The 27,735-nt window shown below is 45.6% G+C and overlaps 1 protein-coding gene across 2 annotated transcripts in view; it reads right to left on the reverse strand.

The window, feature by feature from the left end:
• Positions 1 to 666: 666 nt before the first annotated feature.
• Positions 667 to 27,735, reverse strand: part of LOC137532453 (sodium-coupled neutral amino acid transporter 3-like) — a 158,728-nt gene continuing 131,659 nt past the window's right edge. For both annotated transcript variants that reach the window (XM_068252943.1, XM_068252944.1), the window contains exons 8-16: positions 24,221 to 24,303; positions 15,003 to 15,061; positions 11,256 to 11,429; positions 10,943 to 11,022; positions 9,791 to 9,891; positions 8,005 to 8,129; positions 6,849 to 6,993; positions 3,142 to 3,245; positions 667 to 1,284 (exon numbers count right to left, since the gene is read on the reverse strand). In XM_068252943.1, coding sequence (XP_068109044.1) covers positions 1,180 to 1,284; positions 3,142 to 3,245; positions 6,849 to 6,993; positions 8,005 to 8,129; positions 9,791 to 9,891; positions 10,943 to 11,022; positions 11,256 to 11,429; positions 15,003 to 15,061; positions 24,221 to 24,303 — 976 coding nt within the window. In that variant the 3' untranslated portion in view covers positions 667 to 1,179. The remainder of the gene's footprint in view (positions 1,285 to 3,141; positions 3,246 to 6,848; positions 6,994 to 8,004; positions 8,130 to 9,790; positions 9,892 to 10,942; positions 11,023 to 11,255; positions 11,430 to 15,002; positions 15,062 to 24,220; positions 24,304 to 27,735) is intronic.

Below are 27,735 nucleotides of genomic sequence, written 5' to 3' on the forward strand. Positions count from 1 at the left end.
GTCTCCGCGCTGTCACACCGCCCCTGTTTCCCATCTGGTCGCACAGCGACAGAGAACTTTTACAGAATGTTAAATAGTTTCCGATTGTTCTGCGAAATCTCAGCTGAGAGGTGACAGAGGCTGTCCCGGGGGAAGGATGAGGCACACAGGCCGTGTCACACAGAACCCCTGGGACTCTGTCACCGAGCTCCGACGTGATATGGTTTAATATGCGGCCACTTTTGTCTGCCAAGCTGCAGCCTTTACAAGCCTTTCAGTGAGCTTTCCCCCATCCAAGGGTCCTTCTTCCCGGGGATCCGCCTCTTTTCCTGCTTATTGTTGCTCAGTGTTTCTCAGCTCTCTCTACAATGTGATATGGTCAGTCTCTCTGGGGCATCTGCCCTCTGCAATGGGCTCCAGCATACGAGGGGCATCTGCCTGTAGTTCCATCACTTTGTGTAACTTAGGGGAAAACAAATGGACCATTCATATCAGGTGCTCCCTCTTGATAGGTCTCTTTCTGCTCTGGGAATAATTCTTTATGGTAATACTTCAAATGTCTTGCTGTTTCTTTGCTCCTTTTTCATTTTTTTCTGGTCCTTTTTTTCTGTGTTTTTTTGTTTGTTTGTTTTTCTCTCTATAATTCAAAACTTAAAGAAGCTTCCTTCGTGGGAAAACAGACTGCAGTATTGTAAAATACATTTTATAGGGCTCATTTATAAAACTGAGATGCCTGTTAAGCAGAAGATTCTCCTCAAGTCCTTCTATACACAGTAGCTTATGTGCAATATTTACTAACGGGATGACAGGTAGACCACTCCGTCTTCTTCTGTATACAAGTAGACAGTGACGTATCATCCTACTACCCTTTATCAGTCACAGTTCCCAGCCCTTCTCTTACTGGCTTACATACAGGCCGATGACAGGGACCTGCAGGCGCCCATTGCGGAACCGGGCAATGGGATGTTTACCTTCCTAACTAGCAGCTGGATACGTCCCTTTGATGATGCCCGCCCCTTTCTACAGGATAATGGGGTGTACGCCCCACATTTTAGACCCCCCCTCCCCTTCCCAGTGAAGATTAAGGAAAACACAACCGGTCTTGTCCTGACTTTAACAGAGGAGTCAGCAGTGCGGTCACATTGCATTGTTAAGTCCTGGGGGGCAGACGGGGAATGGCGGTAGTGGTCTGACGGGTGGTTAGTGGCTGCCACCGCTTTTACTGCTTCCGCTCGTCCAATCAACAATGATGAAGCTGAGACTCATGATCATGAAGAGAACACCCAGGCCGGCAAAACAGGCAGCCTGAAAAATATACAATGTGGAGAATGGGCTGTATTATTGGTACAACAACAACAATGAAACATTTGCAAAGCGATTTTCTCCAATAGGACCCAAAGCACATAAGCTTGTCTCAAATCAGTACATAGTAATGTGTACAGGGGAAACGTTATGTGATCATAAATGCCAGACTAAACAGGTGTCTTTTCAGTCTTAATTTAAACATGTACAAGGTGGGAGCTGTCTTGATTACACTTTGCAAGGCATTCTAAAGGGTAGGGGCAGCATGACAGAAAGCTCTACCTCCAAAGGTTTTTAGTTGAACTCTGGGGGTGGCCAAGTTATTGAATCCTTTTGATCTGATGTTGTGGGAGGTGTGACACAGTTGCAACAAATCCTTCAGGTACCCAGGGCATAGGTTGTGTAGGGATTTGAATGTTAGCATGCCAATTTTGAAAAGTCAGTGTAGTGAGCGAAGGATTGGTGTTATGTGGTATTGGTGGGGTTGGCTAGTTAACTGTCTTGTGGCAGCATTCTATACTAGCTGAAGATGCTGTTGGTCTTTGGTAGACAGAGACAAGAGCCATCCAACATCAACCCAACACCTAGGCACAGCAATAGTGAACAAGAAGGGGGGGGGGGGGGGGGGGGAGGAGCAGCGTGTCATACAGAGACTCATACAGTCAACAATTTCACTAAAGTACACCAGTCACAAGCAGCACCTTCTCATGCCTGCAGATGCTTGAACATATCTACTAATACCTAGGTTCTCAACATGCGGTACACGTACCCCTGGGGGTACTTTTGATGGGTCCAGGGGGTACTCGGGCTTGATATACTTAACCAAGAATAACTAATTTAGAGATTTTAAAAATTATAATTCTTATTTAAACAACACCAAATTAGTATTTTAGCTAATTAAAAGCAATAATAAATGCTTGCACATTGTTTAGAACCAATTATCATGTACTACGATTAAATATATATTTGTCGAGGGGTACTTGTGATCATGTTTACTAAGCTAGGGGGTACTCAATGAGTACAGGGTTTTAAAAGGGGTACACACTTATAAAATGTTGAGAAACAATGTACTAATACACTCTCTTAGAGAGCCAGTAGATCATCACCTATGCAAGATAGCAATGGCCTTTAGTAATTTGGAGCAAAACCCCTTTCTGTACTAAGCCCCTCCCCAAACCACACCACAGGTACAGCCCTGACCAATGCAGTATTAGCAACCATCTGATGGGATTGGATCTCAGCACCAGAAGATGTGAGGTTTAGCTTCAACTCACAAGACCAGAGGCTATCTTGAACATTTGCACAGTACAGTATGACAGGTACCCACTGACACCACAGACTGTTGTGCTCTGTCGGCGTTGTTAATTTGGTCACATTTTATGACATAGGCTCAATTCATTAAATAACCGTAAAATTTACGCATGCAGACATTGCACGTATATTTTACCAGACATTTACACAAACGAGGTAATGCATGTTATGTAGCTTGTTTGACTCGCGCTATACACTCACAACACTACCATTGCTTGTGTAATGCGCATAACGCACGTGGCATTATACAAACAACCTATGTGTTGTGTGTGCAACTAATTGCACTAGATGTGATACGTACCTGTGGAATTGCTGTGCACTCCATGGAGATGACAAGTTGGAGACCCCCTTATGCTGGAACTATAATAACCATAACAGCAGTAGGGCAAGACCATGCATCCAGCATTGGGGACCATAAACTACTTAATTAATGGCATCGACAAACATCTGTTCTCACACTAGACTGTTCCCCCGTCATGATGACAATGAACGATTGTCGTGGGCAGCAGAAATGTACTGTGTATGTGGCTTTATTCTCTGCCCACTTACCAGTATCTTAGGTGGAGACTTCATGGGCTCCTTATCTTTGGGCATGATGCGGATATAAAAGATGGCGGGGAAGATAAATATCAGACATGGAGCGGATGTGGCACCTGTAGACACACAAACACAGGTCAACATTCAGGACACTGCACACTACAACCAGTTTTAATGCAAGTTAATATCCAGTGATCATTTTAATCATATATACTAATAAAGACATTATTTTTTTTCTTTGGGTAACAAAGGTAGTCTGCCAAGCCAAATTATGTTGTTTAAGGGGAAACTCTGCCTAACTATGTTGTTTGAGGAGATATCTTGCCTACTTATGTTGTTAATGGGTTCTTGCTGCCTAATTATATTGTTTAGGGGGTACATGCTGCCTTATTATGATCTAAAATTCTAGAAGTTGTTATTGTGGAAAACAGTACATACACTATGTTTCATTAGATCTTGGTTGTTTGTTTAGTACTTAAAGGGAACCTAAACTGAGAGGGATATGGATGTTTCCTTTTAAACAACACCAGTTGTCTGGCAGTCCTGCTGATCTCTTTGGCTGCAGTAGTAATTGAATCACACCTGAAGCAAGCATGCAGCTAATCCAGTCTGACTTCAGTCAGAGAACCTGACCTGCATGCTTGTTCAGGGGCTGTGGCTAAAATTATTAGAGACACAGGATCAGCAGGAGAGTCAGGCAACTGGTGTTATTTTAAAAGGAAAAATCCAAATCCTTCTCAGTTTAGGTTTCCTTTTATGCCTTATTGCTTTCTTTGAAAAGAGAGCGCTTTGTCCCAAGTTTTCCTGAAGGGGTTCCACTGATTTCTTAATATGTTCACAAAACAAGCAGCGGACTAAGCATGCCGCAAACCTCTGTGCTTAGAGGTGCCCCCAGATCTTCTTAGATCCCATTAACACCCCCCGGTAATAACTGGAGAACATGGCCTAGGCTGGATTATATACTTGCCTGAAGAGGCAGTTTTAGTTTACCGTAAGAGTTTTCAAAGGATGATGAGCATTGCACAGACTAGGGGAGGGTGTTTCAGAGAATATACATTTATGTGGGAATTAATATTCCATACTAGCTGATTGCCCGGCGTTGCCCGGGTATGTATTTGGCTGGTGTTGGCTCCACATACTTTTTCTAGCCCTAACACACAATTACTCAATGACCAAGTTTGTGAGCTTTGCGGTCTTTGGTATCAATAATTTGCATTGAAAGGAAAAAAAATCTGAGGGGCTGTTTGTGGGTCCACCCCCTTTTCTGAATTTGAACCCCAGTCACCCAAAAACCAACTGTACCAGGTTTGAGGCCTGTACCATTAACAGTGCAAGAATGGCAGCAATTAAATATTCCCCTTGAAAAGCAATAGGTGAAGTTTGATTCACTTTTGTAGGCTCCACCCACTTTTCTGAATATTAATCCCAGTCACCCAGTGACCAACTGTGCAAAGTTTAAGAACCCTACCATTAACAGTGTAAGAATGGCTGCTGTTTACATTTTCCCAGTGAAATTTGTATTTGTCTCCACCCACTGATGACCAGTGGAATATATTTGACTGGTGTTGGCTCCACCCACTTTCTAACCCTAATGCACAAACACTCAATGACCAAGTTTGTGAGCTTTGGGGTCCTTGGCATCAATAATTTGTATATTCCAATAGAAATTAAACAAATCAGATTGACTGTTTGTGGCTTCACCCCCTCTCCAGCATTTGAACCCCAGTCACTCAATGATCAACTGTAGCAGGTTTGAAGCATCTGCTATTAACAGTGGAAAAATGGCAGCAATTGAAATATTCCACTTGAAAATCAACAGGTGAATTTTGATTGGCTATTATAGGCTCCACCCACTTCCCTGAATATTAATCTGGGTAACGTTTGGGAGCCCTGCCATAAACAGTGTAAAAATGGCTGCAGTTTACATTTTCCCAGTGAAATTTGTTTTGAGCTCCGCCCACTTTTGTAACCTTGACACACAGTCACTCAATGACCAAGTTTTTGAGCTTTCAGGTTCCTGGCATCAAAAATGTGTGAATGGAAGCAGTTTATCCACCAAGGAAATCTGATTGGCTATTTGTGGCCCCGCCCCTTTAGTGAATTTGAACCCCAGTCACCCAATGACCGACTGTAGCAAGTTTGAAGCCTCTGCCATTAACAGTGTAAGAATAGCAGCAGTTTAAATATTCCCCTTGAAAATCAATAGGTGAATTTTGATTGGCTGTTGTAGGCTCCACCCACTTTCTTGAATCTTACTCTCATTCACCCAGTGACCAACTGTGACAAGTTTGAGAACCCTGCGATTAACAGTCTAAGAATGGCTGCAGTTTACATTTTACCATTTAAAATGAATGGCTGAAATTTGATTGGCTGTTTTATGCTCCGCCCACTTTTCCTGGATTTGTAACCTTGGTCACTAAGTGACCAACTGTGCCAAGTGTGGGGACTCTGGCTTGATTACTGTGAGAATGGCAGCCTTTTACATTTTTTCCATTGACTTGAATGGGTGAAATCTGATTTGCTGTTTGTAGCTCCGCCCAGGTGTGCAGGGGGGCCCCGAGACCCCCAGAACATATCATCCCAGGTAGTAAGGAATCTGCATACCAAGTTTTGTTCAAATCGGTCAAGCCGTTTTCGAGTGATCGCGGCACATACACACACACATACATACATACATACATCCGATTTTATATATATAGATTTTAAAGTGGAATTTCCACCAAACTTTGCTTTGGATAGTTGGAGAAAAGGATTACACCCTCCTCTTGTGACAAAGTCTAGGGCCAACCTCAATGTCTAGTGTCCACCTCCCTCACCTATAAAGTTTCCTGGTGTCTAATTGCCCCCCCCCACTTCTCGTATACAGTTTCCTAGTGTCTAGTGCTTTCACCCTCCCCCATATGGCTTCCCTGGTGTTTAGTGGACCCACCACCTCCCTGTACAGTTCCCTCCTGTCTAGTGGACTCAATCCCTTCCCTATACAGTTCCCTGGTGTCTAATGCTTTTCCCCTCCCTCCCCCATATGGCTTTCCTGGTGTGTAGTGGACCCCCTCCCTCCACTATACAGTTCCCTGGTGTCTAGTGGGCTCAATCCCTCCCCTATACAGTTCTCTGGTGTTTAGTGCTTTTCCCCTCCCCATATGGCGTTCCTGGTGTCTAGTGGACTCCCTCCTTCCACTATTCAGTTACCTGTGGTTTCTAGTGGGCCGACTCCCTCCCCTGTACAGTTGCCTGGTATTTAGTAGACCCAATACCTCCCCTATAGAGTTCCCTGGAGTCTACTTGTCTCCCTCCTACCCCTTTACAGTTCCCTGATGTCTAGTGCTTTCTCCCTCCTTCACCCATATAGCTTTCCTGGTGGTCCAGAGTAGACCAAACATAATGCAAAGTGGATAAACCCCCAAATTTGATGGCTCTGCAGGCCAGATTCAGCCTGCAGGCTAGAGTTTGAAGTGTGTGGTGTAAAAGAATGTCAGTGTACAGCGCCACGGAAGGTGTTGATACTAAATAAACAGAAAATAATAACAATATATACGTAACACAAAAATGTAAAACCTTACTACATACATTAATGAATCTTCAAAATAAATAACTGATGAAAATATTCCTCTAATTTGCCATGAAATGCCCCGGAGAATTGCATGTGAACATTCTTTCACTGGACATAGATGAAGATCCTGATGACAAATAATAATTAGTAATATTATATATATGCTCACCAATGATGCCAAATATTCCCAGGATGTTTGGGGCAAAAATAACCAGGAGGTTAATCATAGTGAGCAGCGTCATGGCGATGATGATGTGTCGGATCCAGCTGAACTCCTTGTTCTGGAACAGCATATGCTGGATGGCGCGTCTCACCTAAGGAGGAAAGAGGGGGTCACTCAGGAGGCTGCTGCTGATAAGAGGCGTGAGCGGACAACTCTCTGACAAATTAGCGCTCTGACCTCCTCCCCCTCCCCAACATCAACTGATTCCTGGAATTACCTGACAATACTGCTGAAGCTGACGAGGAAGATGGATCCAGGGACGTCTGCCTGATGACGATCGCTCAGCGATCCATCTTCCGGCCAGGGGGTATACGCGACATTTCGCGATGGGCGTGACTTAGACTTCAAGCGATCGCGGTACTTTGCACGTCGTCTCAGGGAATCTTACAGATCTGATCCACCGTGACGGTCAATATTGCTGCATGATGCTGAACAACATTCACGTGATTGTGCACCTGTACCCACCCACGGCGCTCAAAGCATTGCTGGTGGGCGGGAAAAGAGTAAGGAAAATCGCGCTGTGTGTACTCACACAGAGACTGCACAGCATGCAGCAGACACAGGAAGGCCTGTTTACTTTGTTGTTAGGTTCATATAAAGCACAGTCATTCTATTTAGTACCCAGTAAGTTCATGGTGAACCAGAACCACAAGGAATTTATAATGGACCAAAAAAAGCCCTCTTAGCTATGCTAAATAGATTGAATCTGCTAGAAATTGATGCTACACACTATTCCTGATCGATTTCCAGCCGAAATCGATCAATTCGGTTGATCACGCAGGATGGAAGATTTCGCTCGATCTATGGTGGGATGGGAGTGGTGGCAGATCAACGGCCCATATCGCTGTGCAGGATCAGTGCAATGCTGCAGTTCGATAGATTTTCAATAAAAATCTATTAGAAATCTGTTCCTAGTGTGTGGCACAGATCAGATAGATATCTGTGAGATTTGATCTGACAGGGATCTATCTGATGTTCGCATCTAGTGGCCATCTATAAGTTTATGGTCACCGTGACAGTACAATCCTGTGACTTGTCTCTTGATAGTGAATCCCTGTAACCTCTGCACACCATACGCAGTCAGGACGCTGTGGTGACTCACCGGGAAGAGGACAATGGGCACCGTGAGGGTGACAGCAGTGAGGACGGCCACTCGCACGCACAGGATCAGGATATCGAAGGGATCCACATAGCTGTATGTATGGAGGAGCTCTGACTCCACGTGGTCTGGAATGAGAAGCAGGGGAGCTGAGTGACACAGGACACCATCAATACATTATTTATCAAAATCCATTCCAGGAAAAGGACAATCCGGGCCTAATCAGGCTTTGTGCACACAAACATCACAGGTTCTCCATTCACAAATGCCAGGAGAGTCAGATTATAGGCCAGTGTGCCCAGCATACCTTATAAAGACTGATGCTAGCTTTTACCACGACAAATGTATAAAAGGGGCATTAGATTTGGTTCCCTGCCAATTAGTGGTTTGGTTGCTGTACTGTAATGACTCTAAAGCAGATCAATTCACCGATTGCATCATAAACTCGTGTAATTATTTTTGCCAGTGCCACAGAAAGGGACAAGGTTCGTCCTACAGATTTTTATCAATGTGACCTTTTGTCTGGGCCTTCAGACATTTAAGATGCATCCAGACGCTGGGATTAAACTTGGATGAGGCGGACAATAACGATGACCTCTGGTGAGAATCTAGTGTGTGTACACTGCTTGGCCAAGAGCTGGCCTGCTGATGCTCCTTGTGCATTGCTCTGTCTTAGATAATACCAGTTGCCTGGCAGTCTTGCTGACCATTCTGGCATTAGTAGTGTTTGAATCACACATCTAAAACAAGCATGCAGCTAATCTTATCAGATTTTTTTCAGAAACATCTGATCTGCATGCTTATTCAGGGTCTATGGCTAAGGGTGCCCATACATCTCTTAACTTGGTGGCTGATCGGGTTCACTGTTTTTATTAAAGCATATACAGCAGAGCTTGGGTGAAGACTGGATGAGTTCTATATTGGTTCTTTTGTAACAGAGCCCTTTAGTTGTATATTCAGTTTACCGTAGTTGTCCTTTACTAGATGAGATGTAGAAAGATGGCAAAGAAAAGAAGGGTAATGATAGAGTGAGGAGGCAGCAGTAGAATCAAACTAATAAAAAGAAACACAGATAGGGGTTGATTCACTATAACAAATAGCATGCCTTATCAGAGTTAACATGCCTTATGAGAGTTAACACACCTTATCAGAGTAGCATAGTGAGCGCTACGAGCTTATGCCTGCTAATTGGCAATGATGAGAGCTCCACTCGTCCTGCCATAAACCCCTGCGGGTCCAATCACTTTATGCTGGGAATACACCATGCGTTCTTCCAGCAGATAGATGGTTCGATAGATAATGTCCGATCTCATGTTCGATCATTTTACCACTCGATTTTTCATTGAAGTGAATGGAAAACGATAAGAAAAACGAACGGAAGATAAGAGAATCGAGCGGCAAAATCGATTGAGCGGAAAAAACGCATCGTGTATTCCCAGCATTAAAAGACATTATCTCCGCACTTTGATTGGCCCGACAGGCTGCCTGTCACTTGGCAGGAAACTTGACAGGCAGCCTATTGGGCCAATCAAAGTGCGGGGATAATGTATTTTAAAGTGATTGGACCCACAGGGGCTCAGGGCAGGACGAGTGGAGCTCCTGTCATTGCCAATTAGCAGGCATAAGTTCATAGTGCTCGCTATGCTACTCTGATAAGACGTGTTAACTCTGATAAGGGGTGTTATTTGTTATCGTGACAATGCACAGGATAGTGAGCCCTATTGTGTCTCTAGGGATTACTGTCATCTCCCCCCAGTTTCTCCCACTCAGCTCATTCTGCAGAACGTACCATAGAAGGTGAGGTATCCAAACAGGGCGGCCAGGAAGTACATGATGTACATGACAGATATGGAGATATTAGAGACTTGCTGCATCTTCTTCTTGGAGGGGCTGCAGACAAAGAAGATTACAGCAATCAGCACACACATTGTCAGCTAGGGCTTCCCCCATACTGCAGCCGCTTCCTAACACTCTATGTAGATAATGAAAGCCATGGCAAACCTGCCCTTTGTACACTGGTGGGGGGGGGGGTGGGGGGGGGGGGGGGTCTCAGCTCTTAGGGCCCATTCACACTAAGGCAATTAGCAGGCCATTCCCGCTAATTGCCGAAGCACTAGCACTTTTCTAAAGGATAGTGCAATAGTAAGTATATGGCAGTGATCTCACTGCCGCGATTGCTGCTGATCGCAGGCAGTTTACGATTAGCGGCAGTCACCAAATGCGTTACCTGCTGCATTTTTGGGCGATTCGGGAGCAATCGCAATTAGCATCTATTGAAGCGCTAATCGCTCCAAGAACGCGTATTTGTCCAGTGATTTTTCTGCGTTAAATCACAGAAAAATTACCCGCGCAAAACGGTAGTGCTACGCGCTACCGTTTTGCACTTTTAAGTGTGAATGGGCCCTTAGAGCCTGCTGTATCAGGACAGGTGTAAACACGATTAGAACAAAAAAAAAGGAGCAGTAACCCAAATCCATCAGCTGAGCTTTAGCTGCTGAAGAGGAATCTCAACCAAAATGTGAAAAATACATGTTTTACTTATACAGCAATTATAAACCCTCTGCGCTCAAAACACATGCCCACAACCAGCTGGAACACTGACACCAATAAAAACAACTGAGTTGTCAAAGTGGAGGATCCTCCATTTAAAAAAAGACTGCAGTATCTTTTCTAGTCGGCCAATTCACCCTCGTTAGAACTGAAACTACAAACAGTGTAGTTGGGTGTCTGCCATGAGACAAACTCAACCCCTCCCATTAGCCCGCTGCAAGTATAATCTAGGGAGGCTAGAAACCCACTACAACCAATAACCAAGTGCTTTTCATTGTTCTGACTGCTCTCAGGTGATGGTTGGCTGCCATCAGCATCCACAGTATAAGCCTGATGGATATTGCAGTGACCATACTGAGAGGTGCTCCCACCGCTGCACACGTATACTCACTCTTTCAGCTCGGTGTATATCGGAAGAACCTCCGGGTGACACACAAAGGCGAATGCCATGATGGGGATGGTGTATGCCGTCTGCAGAGAGACGGAGATAGATGGACATTATAAATCATGTGATGGGTAGACTGGGCAGTGCATTTGTGGTGTTAAAGGGATTGTGACAGGCTCAAAACATCATTATAATTCCATATCCCCAACAGCCCTAGTATCAGTGCCCAGCTTCAGAGGCAAGTCACATGTTATATCTGCTACTGCATTACTAGAGTCTAATGAAAACCAATGAACAGTAGCCATGGGGAATGCCTTACCTGTGAGTTCAGAGCAAAGAGCTTCGGGGTGCATTCTGACGAGTCGGACTCCACCGTGGCGTGCCCGTTCTGATAAGCGTAATTACCGGATAGCAGGCTCATGTTTCCCGCCGCCGTGTGGTTCAAACTATCCCATGACATCGGGCATGGAATCTGGAATTTCTTATATATCACCTGGAAGGAGAGGCAAGATTGGTAAACTACGTGTCCCAGCATGCTTCGGTCAACAGTAAATGGAGACTACAGACACAATTCCCTACAGCTTATAGAACACCGCACAGTATTTCCCAGTATGGTCTCTGCATGAACTCCCACATAACACGATACACCAGTCTGATCTATGCTTCTCTGTATTGCTGATGAATGGTGATGGTAAAATACTTATTCCTCTAACGGCACAAAGGGGTTCCAGTTAAAGGACCACTATAGTGAAAAAAGCAGTTTAAAACTGACAGGTTTTGGACTAGTCCATCTCCTCATGGGGGATTCTGAGGCCCCTTTTCACACTGGCGTGTTGCGTTACTCTGTTTATCCAATGACGCTACGTCATTGAAAGTCTATGCAGCATTTTATACCTGGTACGGTACGACGTCATCTACCATAAGTGCCTGATTTACCGCGAGAGCAACAGCATGTAGTTGGGCAACATACACAGTGCGGCAACCAGAAGTCAATTAAGTCTATGGTGACAGGTGTTTTTTAAATTTTTGCCTATCAATACAGCACTGTGATTAACATGTAAATCTCAGTTCTGTTATTCCACTAGTGCAATTCAATTTCCTCAGAATCACATTCAGTATTTTTGTGCATCTTCGCTCCTATACTCTGTATAGGAGAGCAGGAAAATTGCATAGCAATCCCGCCAGAATGCGATTTTCTCCCACGATCGGCAATTCAAACTATCTTCCAGACAGGTTTTTTTTTTTTGCACAACCGCAGCCAAATCGCTGTAGTGGAAATAGATGGAAACGCGTGCGATCATGTTTCCTAGTGGAAGAAAAATCCTGGGCCTTCGAAAGGATGAGCATAGCTAAAGGACCTCTGCATACATACAACTCCCCCGCCCCCAATTACCCAGAAAACACCCCAGTACCGTCTCTCCCACAAGTACTATCAAGCAGCTTTTCTGTGAGGCATCATCTGAAACAAGCAGGAACGATTACTTCAGGTGACCATTATCTCAAGGTGTGTTTGTAGCTTTAGACCTGTACCGGGCTCATCTCTCCTGCTGTAAATTTATATAAACAGTGATGTGGGGAAGATTCCTGGTGTCTGATCCAGGCCTGAGAGGGGAAGCATTGGGTGGGGCGGCACTTTTATCACCGATAATCACAGTGTAAAGCATGCATAGTGGTAGTTATCATTATCACGATTCCTCCAATATCAGTGACTGAGGGATGTCCCCAGGGATTGAAGAAGGTCATTTTGGCGCTCTTCCCTGTGCTGCACCTGGCCGCCATCATAGACATAATGTTTTTATGTCTATGGCCACACAACAGTGTAATTCGGGTGCTGGCGATCGCCAGACCCTAAATTACTTCCCCTCCGATTTGGGGAATAGTAATTAATGATGCCCAGGGATTGTGCAGCAGCAGGATGACGGACGAGGAATATCCACGTATGTCCCAGGTATGGGCCCCCTAATTAACACTGGGGCCACAGGTGGTTATACCGGGGCTTTGAATACTGGAGGCCTACCTAGTGCTGGGGGCACATCTGGGTACCTACAGTAGGGCATATCTGCTATCTATTCTAAAGGGGGCTACTTAATGTAATGATCTGCTCAGCTTTTTGACCATTGTTTAGGTTTGCATGCTGCAGGACTCTGGAAAGAAGAGCTTTTGTCAGTTTTGCAGCTTGTGCTTGCAGAGGAATTTGCATATGTTGTCATGCAAATTGCCTGGCCACATTCATTGGAGGCGTGTACTATAAGTACTATGTGTTTCCCACAATGCTTGGCTGGTCATAAGGACTCCGTCCTGTGTTACTCTCTGTTTGAAGATCAGCTTAGAGTAATTCCTGGAAAACTGCACTAGGCAGGTTTCCTTAGTGCAGTTAGGATTGCTTATCTGTTTGTTTGTTCTGCTGCTATTGTCCTGTCCCAGCGGTGGTCGATAGGAAATGGTTCTGATCTCTGTTCTTGGAGTATAGCTGGTGCAGCGGTTGCTACCAGCTATCTCTTCTGATCTGTCTCACCTGGATCGCGCTAGCCACTTTCACTAGTGCTGCGGATCCTTCTGTTCTGCTACTCTGTCTGCCTGGATCGCACTCGCCTAGCGCTAGTGCTGTGGATCCTTCTGTTCTGTCACTTCCGCTAGTGCTGTGGATCCTTCTGTTCTGCTACTCTGTACCTGGATCGCACTAGCCACTTTCACTAGTGCTGCGGATCCTTCTGTTCTGCTACTCTGTCTGCCTGGATCGCACTCGCCTAGCGCTAGTGCTGTGGATCCTTCTGTTCTGTCTTCCTGGATCACGCTAGCCACTTTCGCTAGTGCTGTGGATCCTATCTCTCGCTTGTCCCTGTTTTCGTGTGTCTGTCTTGTCTGCTACAAACGCTTGCTGGAGGCTCGGTGAGGTAACCGTTAAGCAAGCGCTCGCGTTCTCTGTTTCATGTTTGTCTGTCAATGGTTAGTTAGGCGTGCTTGTCTCTATTGTGCTTATCACGTGGAGACCGCACACGAACGCGTGCACTGTTGCGAATGAGTGCGGTGTTCGCGTTCAGTTAGCGTTTGTTATTTTCCGCATCTCCTCATTGTATGATTTGCTGTGCCTTTGCTATCCTCGTATTCTGTTCTGATCTGCCTTGTGTCACGTCTGGCGATCGCACCTCTCGCGATCGCGTTCCTATTTCATATCTGCTGTTATGTGTGCACTGTCGCGGGGTGGCGACTAGGTTGGCGCACACACATACAACCTGTCCCTTTGCTCGTTCTCAATCGCCTCTCTTGCGATTGCGTTCTGTGCTTCGTACAATTCCTGTCTGGCATTTGTGGAGGTACAGAGGATTGGTTCTTCTGCAATCCCCAGCGCCATCTGCCGACAGGAATTTCCCTCTACGGTGCGTAGCACCTTTTGCTGGGTGCCTGCAAATATACGCTTGTGGAGGATTTCTGCCGTATCAGCGCACGCGTTGTGCGCTGATCACGGAGAAAGTTCCACAATCGTTACACTTAATGCTCTGGCTACCTATACTGGGAGGGAATACATAATACTGGGGGCACATCTGACTACCTAATACCAATATCTTATACCGGGCTATCTTACACCTGCCACTACCAAGAACAGTGTTTTAGGTAGCAGCATTCCGATCTTCGACTGCGGGGGCGGTCCAAATTGGGGGAGGGGGACCTAAGTGTAGTTTCACTCTGGCGTAACCTAAGGCCAGCCCTGATCAGAATAATACTATCCATAAAATAACACTGAGGCTGAATATGAGTGTAAAAAAAACTACAGTAAGAGGGGAGGAGTTGGCTGTAGCAGCCAATCAGTTTTCAGTTTTGACATGACACATGGTGTCATGAGGTTACTATGTCACTGCTGGTGCTACCTTTGGGAAAATCAGGCTCATTGTACACATCATGATACCATATATAGAAGAAGAACCTCAGCTATATCCACAATTTTCCAATTGGTCTTAGTTTCCAATAGGATTCACAAGCATTCAGTATTTTTATTTCAAAACAGGATATTCTCTGTTTGTAGAACATCTATTCAGGTAATATACAACATTATACGATAGTCACTCACCGAGCACAAGAAAAACACCATGCAACTGAGTGAAAACCCGCTGGCGTAACCCAAATATCCTGCAGAAAGAGAAGGAAAGTTTCATTGTCGTGTACTGATGAGAACTAACAAGCTGAGAACAGCAGTATTTACACTGGCTCTATATTTAGACTATTTGTGTTATAAACATAACATTCTGGATGCAGATAGCCACAGGGGCATGATTTTCACACTTCCTTTCATGGTAAACAACACATAACAGTCCATTTTAGAAGCATTTACATGTTCTAACATTTCCACCAACTGCTGTGGTGGACGGAGACACTGGCACACCAGAAAGCTCTGTTTTTTCCTGTTGTTTATGTCCATTTGCAAGAGAATTCAGAAACCTGTACCTCAGGAACTACTGACCACATTGACATTCAGTTTGCACTTTAGGTAATATTTGGTTATGCATTTTTTTCCACCCTGATCTTTTTTTATTGGCTACTCTACTGTAGGAATAAATCTGACATGAGTGCCCTTTAAACATTGCAAATTGTCTGGCTGTTCTGCTGATCCTCTGCCTCTAATTATTTTAGCCATAGACCCTGAACAAGTATATGCAGATCAGATCAGCTGCATACCGTACTTGTTTCAGGTGTGTGATTCAGACACTACTGATATTTGAAAGGGCAACAAGACACCAGGCAAATGGTACTGTGTAAAGGTAACCTGTAGGGATACAAAATGTCCCCTATAGGGTACTAACCTTGGGAAGCGAAAGCCTCTGGAGTCTAAAGAGGCTTCCCCCGTCATCCTTCGCAAACTCTCTCCAAGCCGGGACCCCCGAACAGCTGCCTCCTCACGTATGCACGCTAGCTCTGTCCCGCTTGTATTCCATGGAAAATAGCTGAGCCCGATAGGGTCCGTGTACTGTGCAGAGGCGTGGCCCGAACCAGCCTGGCTTTTTCCAAAGAAAGACACATGGGATAAAGCTACTGCGCCTGTGTGAGGGACTTGCTCTTTTCTTGGGGTCCCAGTCCTGGAACGGAGGAACAGGGTAAGCCTCTTTAGGATTCAGAGGTTTCCCCTTGCCGAGGTAAGTACCCCAGAGGAGCCCTTTTTTACCTTACAGGTACACTTTGATAAGGAGGCGGACATATTTATTTCCTTTTAATCTCACAGGTGTGCTTTAACCACTTGCCGACCGCCCACAGCCCATGGGCGGCGGCAAAGTGGACGCCTAAAGGACCGCAATACGCCTTCAGGCGGCGCGTCCTTTAGGCATGCCGGGGGAGCGATCGCGTCATTGATGACGCGCGCTTCCCCCGGCAACTGGCTCCGCCCACCCGCCGTAACATCCCGCCGGCCGTACGGAAGCGCCGGCGGGATGTTAACCCCGCGATCGCCGCATACAAAGTGTATAATACACTTTGTAATGTATACAAAGTGTATTATACAGGCTGCCTCCTGCCCTGGTGGTCCCAGTGTCCGAGGGACCACCAGGGCAGGCTGCAGCCACCCTAGTCTGCACCCAAACACACTGATCTGCCCCCCCCCGCCCACTGATCGCCCACAGCACCCCTCAGACCCCCCCCTGCCCACCCCCCAGACCCCTGTTTGCACCCAATCACCCCCCTAATAACCCATCAATCACTCCCTGTCACTATCTGTCAACGCTATTTTTTTTTTATATCCCCCCCTGCCCCCTGCCCCCTCCTGATCACCCCCCCACCCCTCAGATTCTCCCCAGACCCCCCCCCAGACCCCCCCCCCCCCTGTGTACTGTATGCATCTATCTTCCCTGATAACCTGTCAATCACCCGTCAATCACCCATCAATCACCCCCTGTCACTGCCACCCAACAATCAGCCCCTAACCTGCCCCTTGCGGGCAATCTGATCACCCACCCACACCAATAGATCGCCCGCAGATCCGACATCAGATCACCTCCCAAATCCATTGTTTACATCTATTCTCTCCTCTAAACACCCACTAATTACCCATCAATCACCCATCAATCACCCCCTATCACCACCTGTCACTTTTACCTATCAGATGAGACCCTAATCTGCCCCTTGCGGGCACCCAATCACCCGCCAACATGCTCAGATTGCCCTCTGACCCCCCCTTATCAATTCGCCAGTGCATTAATTACATCTGTTCTTCCCTGTAATAACCCACTGATCACCTGTCAATCACCTGCCAATCACCTATCACCCATCAATCACCCCCTGTCACTGCCACCCATCAATCAGCCCCTAACCTGCCCCTTGCGGGCAATCTGATCTCCCACCCACACCATTAGATCGCCCGCAAACCCGCCGTCAGATTACCTCCCAAATGTATTGTTTACATCTGTTATCTTCTCTAAACACCCACTAATTACCCATCAATCACCCATCAATCACCCCCTATCACCACCTGTCACTGTTACCTATCAGATCAGACCCTAAGCTGCCCCTTGCGGGCACCCAATCACCCGCCCACACGCTCAGATTGCCCTCAGACCCCCCCCCCCCCCTTATCAATTCACCAGTGCATTAATTACATCTGTCCTTCCATGTAATAACCCACTGATCACCTGTCAATCACCTGCCAATCACCTATCACCCATCAATCACCCCCTGTCACTGCCACCCAACAATCAGCCCCTAACCTGCCCCTTGCGGGCAAACTGATCACCCACCCACACCAATAGATCGCCCGCAGATCCGACATCAGATCACCTCCCAAATCCATTGTTTACATCTATTCTCTCCTCTAAACACCCACTAATTACCCATCAATCACCCATCAATCACCCCCTATCACCACCTGTCACTTTTACCTATCAGATCAGACCCTAATCTGCCCCTTGCGGGCACCCAATCACCCGCCAACACGCTCAGATTGCCCTCTGACCCCCCCTTATCAATTCGCCAGTGCATTAATTACATCTGTTCTTCCCTGTAATAACCCACTGATCACCTGTCAATCACCTGCCAATCACCTATCACCCATCAATCACCCCCTGTCACTGCCACCCATCAATCAGCCCCTAACCTGCCCCTTGCGGGCAATCTGATCTCCCACCCACACCATTAGATCGCCCGCAAACCCGCCGTCAGATTACCTCCCAAATGTATTGTTTACATCTGTTATCTTCTCTAAACACCCACTAATTACCCATCAATCACCCATCAATCACCCCCTATCACCACCTGTCACTGTTACCTATCAGATCAGACCCTAAGCTGCCCCTTGCGGGCACCCAATCACCCGCCCACACGCTCAGATTGCCCTCAGACCCCCCCCCCCCTTATCAATTCACCAGTGCATTAATTACATCTGTCCTTCCATGTAATAACCCACTGATCACCTGTCAATCACCTGCCAATCACCTATCACCCATCAATCACCCCCTGTCACTGCCACCCAACAATCAGCCCCTAACCTGCCCCTTGCGGGCAAACTGATCACCCACCCACACCAATAGATCGCCCGCAGATCCGACATCAGATCACCACCCAAGCGCAGTGTTTCCATCTATTCTCTCCTCTAAACACTCACTAATTACCCATCAATCACCCATCAATCACCCCCTATCACCACCTGTCACTGTTACCCATCAGATCAGACCCTAATCTGCCCCTTGCGGGCACCCAATCACCCGCCTACACGCTCAGATTGCCCTCAGACCCCCCCTTATCAATTCGCCAGGGCATTATTTACATCTGTCCTTCCCTGTAATAACCCACTGATCACCTGTCAATCACCTGTCAATCACCCATCAATCACCCCCTGTCACTGCCACCCATCAATCACCCCCTGTCACTGCCACCCATCAATCAGACCCTAACCTGCCCCTTGCGGGCAAACTGAACACCCACCCACACCAATAGATCGCCCGCAGATCCGACGTCCGATCACCTCCCAAGTGCAGTGTTCACATCTGTTCTCTACCCTAAACACCCACTAATTACCCATCAATCACCCCCTGTCACTGCTACCTATCAGATTAGACCCCTATCTGCCCCTAGGGCACTCAATCACCCGCCCACACCCTCAGAATGCCCTCAGACCCCAGCCCTGATCACCTCGCCAGTGCATTGCTTGCATCTATTCCCCCCTCTAATCACACCTTGAGACACCCATCAATCACCTCCTGTCACCCCCTAGCACACCTACCCATCAGATCAGGCCCTAATTTGCCCCGTGTGGGCTCCTGATCACTCGGCCAAACCCTCAGATCCCCCTCAGACCCCCTTCCGATCACCTCCCCAGTGCATTGATTGCATCTATTTTCCCCTCTAACCACCCCCTGAGACACCCATCAATCACCTCCTGTCACCCCCCTAGCACTCCTATCCATCAGATCAGGCCCAATACAACCTGTCATCTAAAAGGCCACCCTGCTTATGACCGGTTCCACAAAATTCGCCCCCTCATAGACCACCTGTCATCAAAATTTGCAGATGCTTATACCCCTGAACAGTCATTTTGAGACATTTGGTTTCCAGACTACTCACGGTTTTGGGCCCGTAAAATGCCAGGGCGGTATAGGAACCCCACAAGTGACCCCATTTTAGAAAAAAAGACACCCCAAGGTATTCTGTTAGGTGTATGACGAGTTCATAGAAGATTTTATTTTTTGTCAAAAGTTAGCGGAAATTGATTTTTTATTGGTTTTTTTTCACAAAGTGTCATTTTCCGCTAACTTGTGACAAAAAATAAAATCTTCTATGAACTCGCCATACACCTAACGGAATACCTTGGGGTGTCTTCTTTCTAAAATGGGGTCACTTGTGGGGTTCCTATACTGCCCTGGCATTTTAGGGGCCCTAAACCGCGAGGAGTAGTCTAGAAAACAAATGCCTCAAAATGACCCGTGAATAGGACGTTGGGCCCCTTAGCGCACCTAGGCTGCAAAAAAGTGTCACACATGTGGTACCGCCGTACTCAGGAAAAGTAGTATAATGTGTTTTTGGGTGTATTTTTACACATACCCATGCTGGGTGGGAGAAATTTCTATGTAAATGGTCAATTGTGTGTAAAACAAATCAAACAATTGTCATTTACAGAGATATTTCTCCCACTTAGCATGGGTATGTGTAAAAATACACCCCAAAACACATTATACTACTTCTCCTGAGTACGGCGGTACCACATGTGTGGCACTTTTTTACACCCTAAGTACGCTAAGGGGCCCAAAGTCCAATGAGTACCTTTAGGATTTCACAGGTCATTTTGCGACATTTGGTTTCAAGACTACTCCTCACGGTTTAGGGCCCCTAAAATGCCAGGGCAGTATAGTAACCCCACAAATGACCCCATTCTAGAAAGAAGACACCCAAAGGTATTCCGTTAGGAGTATGGTGAGTTCATAGAAGATTTTATTTTTTGTCAAAAGTTAGCGGAAAATTGATTTTTATTGTTTTTTTCACAAAGTGTCATTTTCCACTAACTTGTGACAAAAAATAAAATCTTCTATGAACTCACCATACTCCAAACGGAATACCTTGGGGTGTCTTCTTTCTAAAATGGGGTCATTTGTGGGGTTCCTATACTGAACTGGCATTTTAGGGGCCCTAAACCGTGAGGAGTAGTCTGGAAATCAAATTTCGCAAAATGACCTGTGAAATCCTAAAGGTACTCATTGGACTTTGGGCCCTTTAGCGCAGTTAGGGTGCAAAAAAGTGCCACACATGTGGTATTGCCATACTCGGGAGAAGTAGTACAATGTGTTTTGGGGTGTATTTTTACACATACCCATGCTGGGTGGGAGAAATACCTCTGTAAATGACAATCTTTTGATTTTTTTACACACAATTGTCCATTTACAGAGTTATTTCTCCCACCCAGCATGGGTATGTGTAAAAATACACCCCAAAACACATTGTACTACTTCTCCCGAGTACGGCGATACCACATGTGTGGCACTTTTTTGCACCCTAACTGCGCTAAAGGGCCCAAAGTCCAATGAGTACCTTTAGGATTTCACAGGTCATTTTGCGGAATTTGATTTCCAGACTACTCCTCACGGTTTAGGGCCCCTAAAATGCCAGGGCAGTATAGGAACCCCACAAATGACCCCATTTTAGAAAGAAGACACCTCAAGGTATTCCGTTAGGAGTATGGTGAGTTCATAGAAGATTTTATTTTTTGTCACAAGTTAGTGGAAAATGACACTTTGTGAAAAAAACAATAAAAATCAATTTTCCGCTAACTTTTGACAAAAAATAAAATCTTCTATGAACTCACCATACTCCTAACGGAATACCTTGGGGTGTCTTCTTTCTAAAATGGGGTCATTTGTGGGGTTCCTATACTGCCCTGGCATTTTAGGGGCCCTAAACCGTGAGGAGTAGTCTGGAAATCAAATTCCGCAAAATGACTTGTGAAATCCTAAAGGTACTCATTGGACTTTGGGCCCTTTAGCGCAGTTAGGGTGCAAAAAAGTGCCACATGTGGTATCGCCGTACTCGGGAGAAGTAGTACAATGTGTTTTGGGGTGTATTTTTACACATACCCATGCTGGGTGGGAGAAATAACTCTGTAAATGGACAATTGTGTGTAAAAAAAATGAAAAAATTGTCATTTACAGAGAGATTTCTCCCACCCAGCATGGGTATGTGTAAAAATACACCCCAAAACACATTCTACTACTTCTCTTGAGTACGGCAATACCACATGTGTGGCACTTTTTTGCAGCCTAACTGCGCTAAGGGGCCCAAAGTCCAATGAGCACTTTTAGGCTTTACAGGGGTGCTTACAAATTAGCACCCCCCAAAATGCGAGGACAGTAAACACACCCCACAAATGACCCCATTTTGGAAAGTAGACACTTCAAGGTATTCAGAGAGGGGCATGGTGAGTCCGTGGCAGATTTCATTTTTTTTTGTCGCAAGTTAGAAGAAATGGATTCTTTTTTTTTTTCTTTTTTTTGTCACAAAGTGTCATTTTCCGCTTACTTGTGACAAAAAATAATATCTTCTATGAACTCACTATGCCTCTCAGTGAATACTTTGGGATGTCTTCTTTCCAAAATGGGGTCATTTGGGGGGTATGTATACTATCCTGGAATTCTAGCCCCTCATGAAACATGACAGGGGGTCAGAAAAGTCAGAGGTGCTTGAAAATGGGAAAATTCACTTTTTGCACCATAGTTTGTAAACGCTATAACTTTTACCCAAACCAATAAATATACACTGAATGGGTTTTTTTTTATCAAAAACATGTTTGTCCACATTTTTCGCGCTGCATGTATACAGAAATTTTACTTTATTTGAAAATTGTCAGCACAGAAAGTTAAAAAAATCATTTTTTTGCCAAAATTCATGTCTTTTTTGATGAATATAATAAAAAGTAAAAATCGCAGGAGCAATCAAATAGCACCAAAAGAAAGCTTTATTAGTGACAAGAAAAGGAGCCAAAATTCATTTAGGTGGTAGGTTGTATGAGCGAGCAATAAACCGTGAAAGCTGCAGTGGTCTGAGTGGAAAAAAAGTGCCTGGTCCTTAAGGGTTAGAAAGACTGTAGTCCTCAAGTGGTTAATGAACCCACAAGTATAAGTCAGCCATCATTTCCAATTTGTACTGGAAAAGGATAAATCTGAAGCTGATTGGTAGAGTCTTCTCTCTTTTAGATGCACTTTTTTAATTGGATAGTAAGTGTAGATTGTTAACACCACATGTGATTGTGATGTTTTTTTTTATTTTTACACACGGACTGAGGGAAGTACCAAAATTCTCAGTTTTCACCCCTCGCCGCTCATGTCATGTTTTCTGCCTACTGGTCTAGCTTGTTTTTCTCTTTGTACATGTTTTCTCTCCGTCACCGTCGGCCTTTTCTTCATGTGAGAAGCAAAGTGAGTAAAAGGTTATCAGAAATGTCTTGAAAGCTATGGAGAGAATGCTGATCATGCATGCTTAGGTGTGTTTTAGATATGCAAAAGGGTATTGAAGTCAGAGGGGAAGCATTTCTATTAGAGTACAGAGCTGCTTGGCAGTTTATCACAAAATGGCTTAACCACGCCCCCTCCCCATCCCTAGGATGCAGATATTAATTAAAAAAAAAATAGGTTGGCATGAGGGCATTGGCATTTGCCATGAAAACTCTGTCGCTGCTACATGGAGGAAATCTAGCTGGTCCTGAAGCCAAATGTTGCCCCTCCCATTCCTGCCCCTGCAGTGTTGTGGTGGGGATGGGGGAGCGCATCTCTGCAGGGGCGGGGATGGGAGGAGCAATCTTCTGCTTTCAGGATGCAGCCACAACTCTTCCCTGCAGTTGGGTCAGATGCTTGTTTTCAGGGTGGGCTCCTGGCAGAATATGGCAGCATTTGGGTAAAAAAGTAAGACAGATTAGGGCATTTATACTATAAATTTAATTAACAGGACCACTTTAACAAAAATGTGTACAATTTTAAATAGACGTATATTAGTTGTCCATTTGTACTAGAGTAAATGCACTACAAGTTTACCTTTTTCATATCTCTCTCCCCATCTTATCTCCTTTTGCTTACAGTGGGCAGCTGAAATGTGACAGATCTGACAGATGTTGGACTAATCTATTTTCTCATGGGCGATTCTTACGCTGGGAATAAACCATGAGTTCTTTGGCAGATAGATGGCTCGATAACTTCCGACAGGTGCGATCTGATTTAGATCATTTTTCTGATCGATTTTCTCATAGAAGTGAATGGAAATCGATAAAAAAAAAAAATCGGCCAGTAAATCTGCCAAAAAACTAATTGTGTATTCCCAGCATTAGGAATTCCTTTATTTTCAAAAGCACTCCCTGAATGGCAGTGGTACGCTCTACCTGCCAGAACGGTGTGCACAGGAAGAGACTGGCTTTCCAGCACCATCGCTTTCCAGGGAATTCTTTAAAAAAGGGAATATTGAAAATCCCCCATGAGAAAATGGGCTGGTCCAAAATCTGGCAGATTTCTACTAGCTACTGTAAGCAACACCGATATGGGAAAAAAATAAATTTATACTGTATTTTACATTGGGATAAAAGTACAATCAATACATGTGTATTTTACATTTTACACATTTTTGCAATAGTGGTCCTTTAACTTCAAATTTGCTTTACAACAAGCTGACAGATGTGGCTGTGTGTTGCTACATGAGCAAGTTGTGGTATTGTAGCCATCATTATCTATAGTCCGTGTTATCATTTCATACTCCCCCAGTGTGTCACCAGCTTGGAATATTGGGCAGATCATCTGACTATAGGGAATATAGCACTTCTGACATCTGTGCCCCACTCACCCAGCTGCTTCATCAGTGCCAGTGGCAGGATGACGAGGACAGACACCATCACCACCAAGTAGTTACCATTCATGTACCAGTCCCTGGAAATGAATGACAGAAGAGGTTACTATAGAAACCAACATCAAATGGACAACACTGACAGCTAATGCTGGGAATACACAATTCGTTTTTTTTTGTCAGAATTACTTTCCAATCGCTTTTCCGATCGTTTTTTTCTGATCGATTTCCATGCACTTCTATGAGAAAATAGATCAGAAATTCAATTGGAACTGTTGGAAATTATCGGAAATCAAATGCAAGAAAAAATAGCCATCTATCTGCCGAAAAAACTCATGGTTTATTCCCAGCATAATGCTAAGATAGATCTTAGATCTGGGGACCATTGAGGAGGCACTGTCCCTCCATCCCTGCCGCCCTCTGCATGTAGAGAGAACTGTATGCCTTTTCCCCCTTTCCACTAGCAGAGGCATTATAAGGCCAGAATGCACTTGTACAGTATTTGCTGCTATCAGTGTGGCAGTGAAGTAAATTCATACAGACAGGCCTGATATATAAGGTTGGGGGTGGTCTATAGTCGGGCACAGGGGATTTGTCAGAAGGGGGCGTAGTTGAGTGCCCCCCTCTATGCGTGGCTCCCAGCTCTGCTGTGTTTTTCCACTTCTCCCTGTCCTCGCTCTGTGTTATTTTTAGGAGCTGTTAGTTCATACAGAGCTGGAAGGGCCAGCTATATCTCAGTAAGGAGACATGTATATCCAGCGGGGCACACAACACAGAGACAGAGATGTGCAGTGCCAGACAAACAGCAAGCACAACACCATGACTGCACTGCGAGAAGGACTAGTGCTGGGTGGGGGAGATGGAGAGGGGGAAAGAAGGAAAAAGTGAGGCAGAGGCAAAGAGGGAGATAGAAAAACATGAGGAAGGAAAGGATAGAGAGAGAGCAAGAAGAGTAAGGTGTATAATGGGGAAAGAAGGAAATAAAAGAGGGGAGAGGTTGGAAGGAGACAGAGAGAGGAAGTAAGGAAGATATCAGACAGAGGGAAGAGCAGAGCAGGATTATCCAGCAAGCAACCTAGGCAAGTACCTGGGGCTTAGTGGGTGTCAAGAGGCCCACCTACCACCTGCTCTGACCCCTCTCCACTTCAGCTTACTAAAAAGACCACAAGGGGGCCCTAAATCTACTACCTTGCCTAGGGCCCCATTACATTTTAATCCAGCTCTGGGGAAGAGGAATTGGGAAAGGGGGGGAGGGGCAAGAGAAGAGGGTGAAGGAGAGAGGGAAGAAGGCAATACAAGAAAGAGTAAGCTGGCCATACACTTTTAGATTTCAATTCAATGGGCCTCACACACAAATGCACGGTAATAGTGCCGTTACTACCGAAACCCTGTACCACGAATTGCGTGACCCACGGTACTCGACTAGCGCACCAGTTGCTATGGTAATGCATGTTACCACGAGGATTACCGTTAGCAGCACACATTATCTTAGCAACGGGGAGAGGGAGGGAGATGGAGAGGGAGGGAAATGGAGATGGGGAAGAGGTAGGGAAATGGAAGGGGGTGGAGAGGAATGGAGAGGGAAGGGGGAGGGTTTTTCTTGGGGGGGGGGGGGGGGGCAGGAAATGTTATAAAGAGAAAAAACTAAACTCAAAAAAACAAATTAACTGCAAACAATTGAGCAGAATAGATGACCCAAATAAAGAAGCAGCACAGACATAACAAAAATCCTACGTAATGCGGCCTGTCACACTATTTAATATCCCAGCACAGCATTCATACTTTCCACATGCACTGACGCAGGGTGTAAACTTTTATGACCCAGCTCTGTGCTCGGATTATGGGGATTCAGGAGCATGGGGGGGGGGGCTGTTCACTGTGCCTGTTCCTGCAGCTCCGAGTGTCCTGGATTCCAGGCGCTGAGAATCAGCACTAATGCTGAATAATTATCTCCCTGAAGTGATTCTGATAACGTTACATGAGCAGATTCCTCTCTGCTGGCTGAATGAATCACGTTACACTTGTCACAATCTATTCGCATTCAGCCTCTAAAATGGGATGCTAAGTTAACCCATTCATGATATGTAAACAGTAGCAAGGCACGAGCGCATGTACTAATCAGGACCCTGAGAAGATGTTACATAGTTAATTTCCATCTAGTGAAATCATTGGGTGGATGGGGTGAGATTGTACTGTATGTGAGCAGCTTTACAGGAAAAACGAGGACCTGGATAGAGGAATAAGGGGAGCCTCCATAGATGGACCCTGCTGGACACAGGAGAGGGGGAGAGGTCACCTCCGCACGTCACTTCCAATAAGCCAGTCAGTGAGGGCAGGCAGACGTGCTGTGGGCTGTTTATTTTTGGGGAGGGAGCAGAGTAGAGACACAGGCTGTGTGTTCAGTGCTGGCCAGCTTTCTGTGGCTGCGTGGAGGTGTCAGAACAACTCTGGTCAGCCAAAGCAGCCATATTTAACCATGTGGACTAGCTACACCAAGTGACAAGGACGGGCGTTTATCTGGGCTCAATTTACCTGTGTGTCAGCTCAGGACACTGCATGCTGAAATCTATTAAACATCTATGCCAAATGTGTGGCGGTAATAGATCCCTATCAGATCAGATGTAATCTGACAGGGATCTATCTGATGGTCAAATCGGAGGTCCAACTCTCCCCCATACTCTCTCCATAGTACAGTGCATGCTGCACCTCTCTCCATACTCTCTTCATAGTACAGTGCATGCTGCACCTCTCCCCATACTCTCTTCATAGTACAGTACGTGCTGCACCTCTCCCTATACTCTCTTCATAGTACAGTACGTGCTGCACCTCTCCCCATACTCTCTTCATAGTACAGTGCATGCTGCACCTCTCCCCATACTCTCTTTATAGTATAGTGCATGCTGCACCTCTGCCCATACTCTCTTCACAGTACAGTGCATGCTGCACCTCTCCCCATACTCTCTTTATAGTATAGTGCATGCTGCACCTCTCTCCATACTCTCTTCATAGTACAGTGCATGCTGCACCTCTCCCCCATACTCTCTTCATAGTACAGTGCACGTTGCACCTCTCTCCATACTCTCTTCATAGTACAGTGCATGCTGCACCTCTCCCCCATACTCTCTTCATAGTACAGTGCATGCTGCACCTCTCCCCATACTCTCTTCATAGTACAGAACATGCTGCACCTCTCCCCATACTCTCTTCATAATACAGTACGTGCTGCACCTCTCCCTATACTCTCTTCATAGTACAGTACGTGCTGCACCTCTCCCCATACTCTCTTCATAGTACAGTGCATGCTGCACCTCTCTCTTATACTCTCTTCATAATACAGTACATGCTGCACCTCTCTCATACTCTCTTCATAGTACAGTGCATGCTGCACCTCTCCCCATACTCGCTTCATAGTACAGTGCATGCTGCACCTCTCCCCATACTCTCTTCATAGTACAGTACATGCTGCACCTCTCCCCCATACTCTCTTCATAGTACAGTGCATGCTGCACCTCTGC

This window comes from Hyperolius riggenbachi, chromosome 9 (genome assembly GCF_040937935.1).
Source record: "Hyperolius riggenbachi isolate aHypRig1 chromosome 9, aHypRig1.pri, whole genome shotgun sequence".
NCBI classification, from domain to species: domain Eukaryota; kingdom Metazoa; phylum Chordata; class Amphibia; order Anura; family Hyperoliidae; genus Hyperolius; species Hyperolius riggenbachi.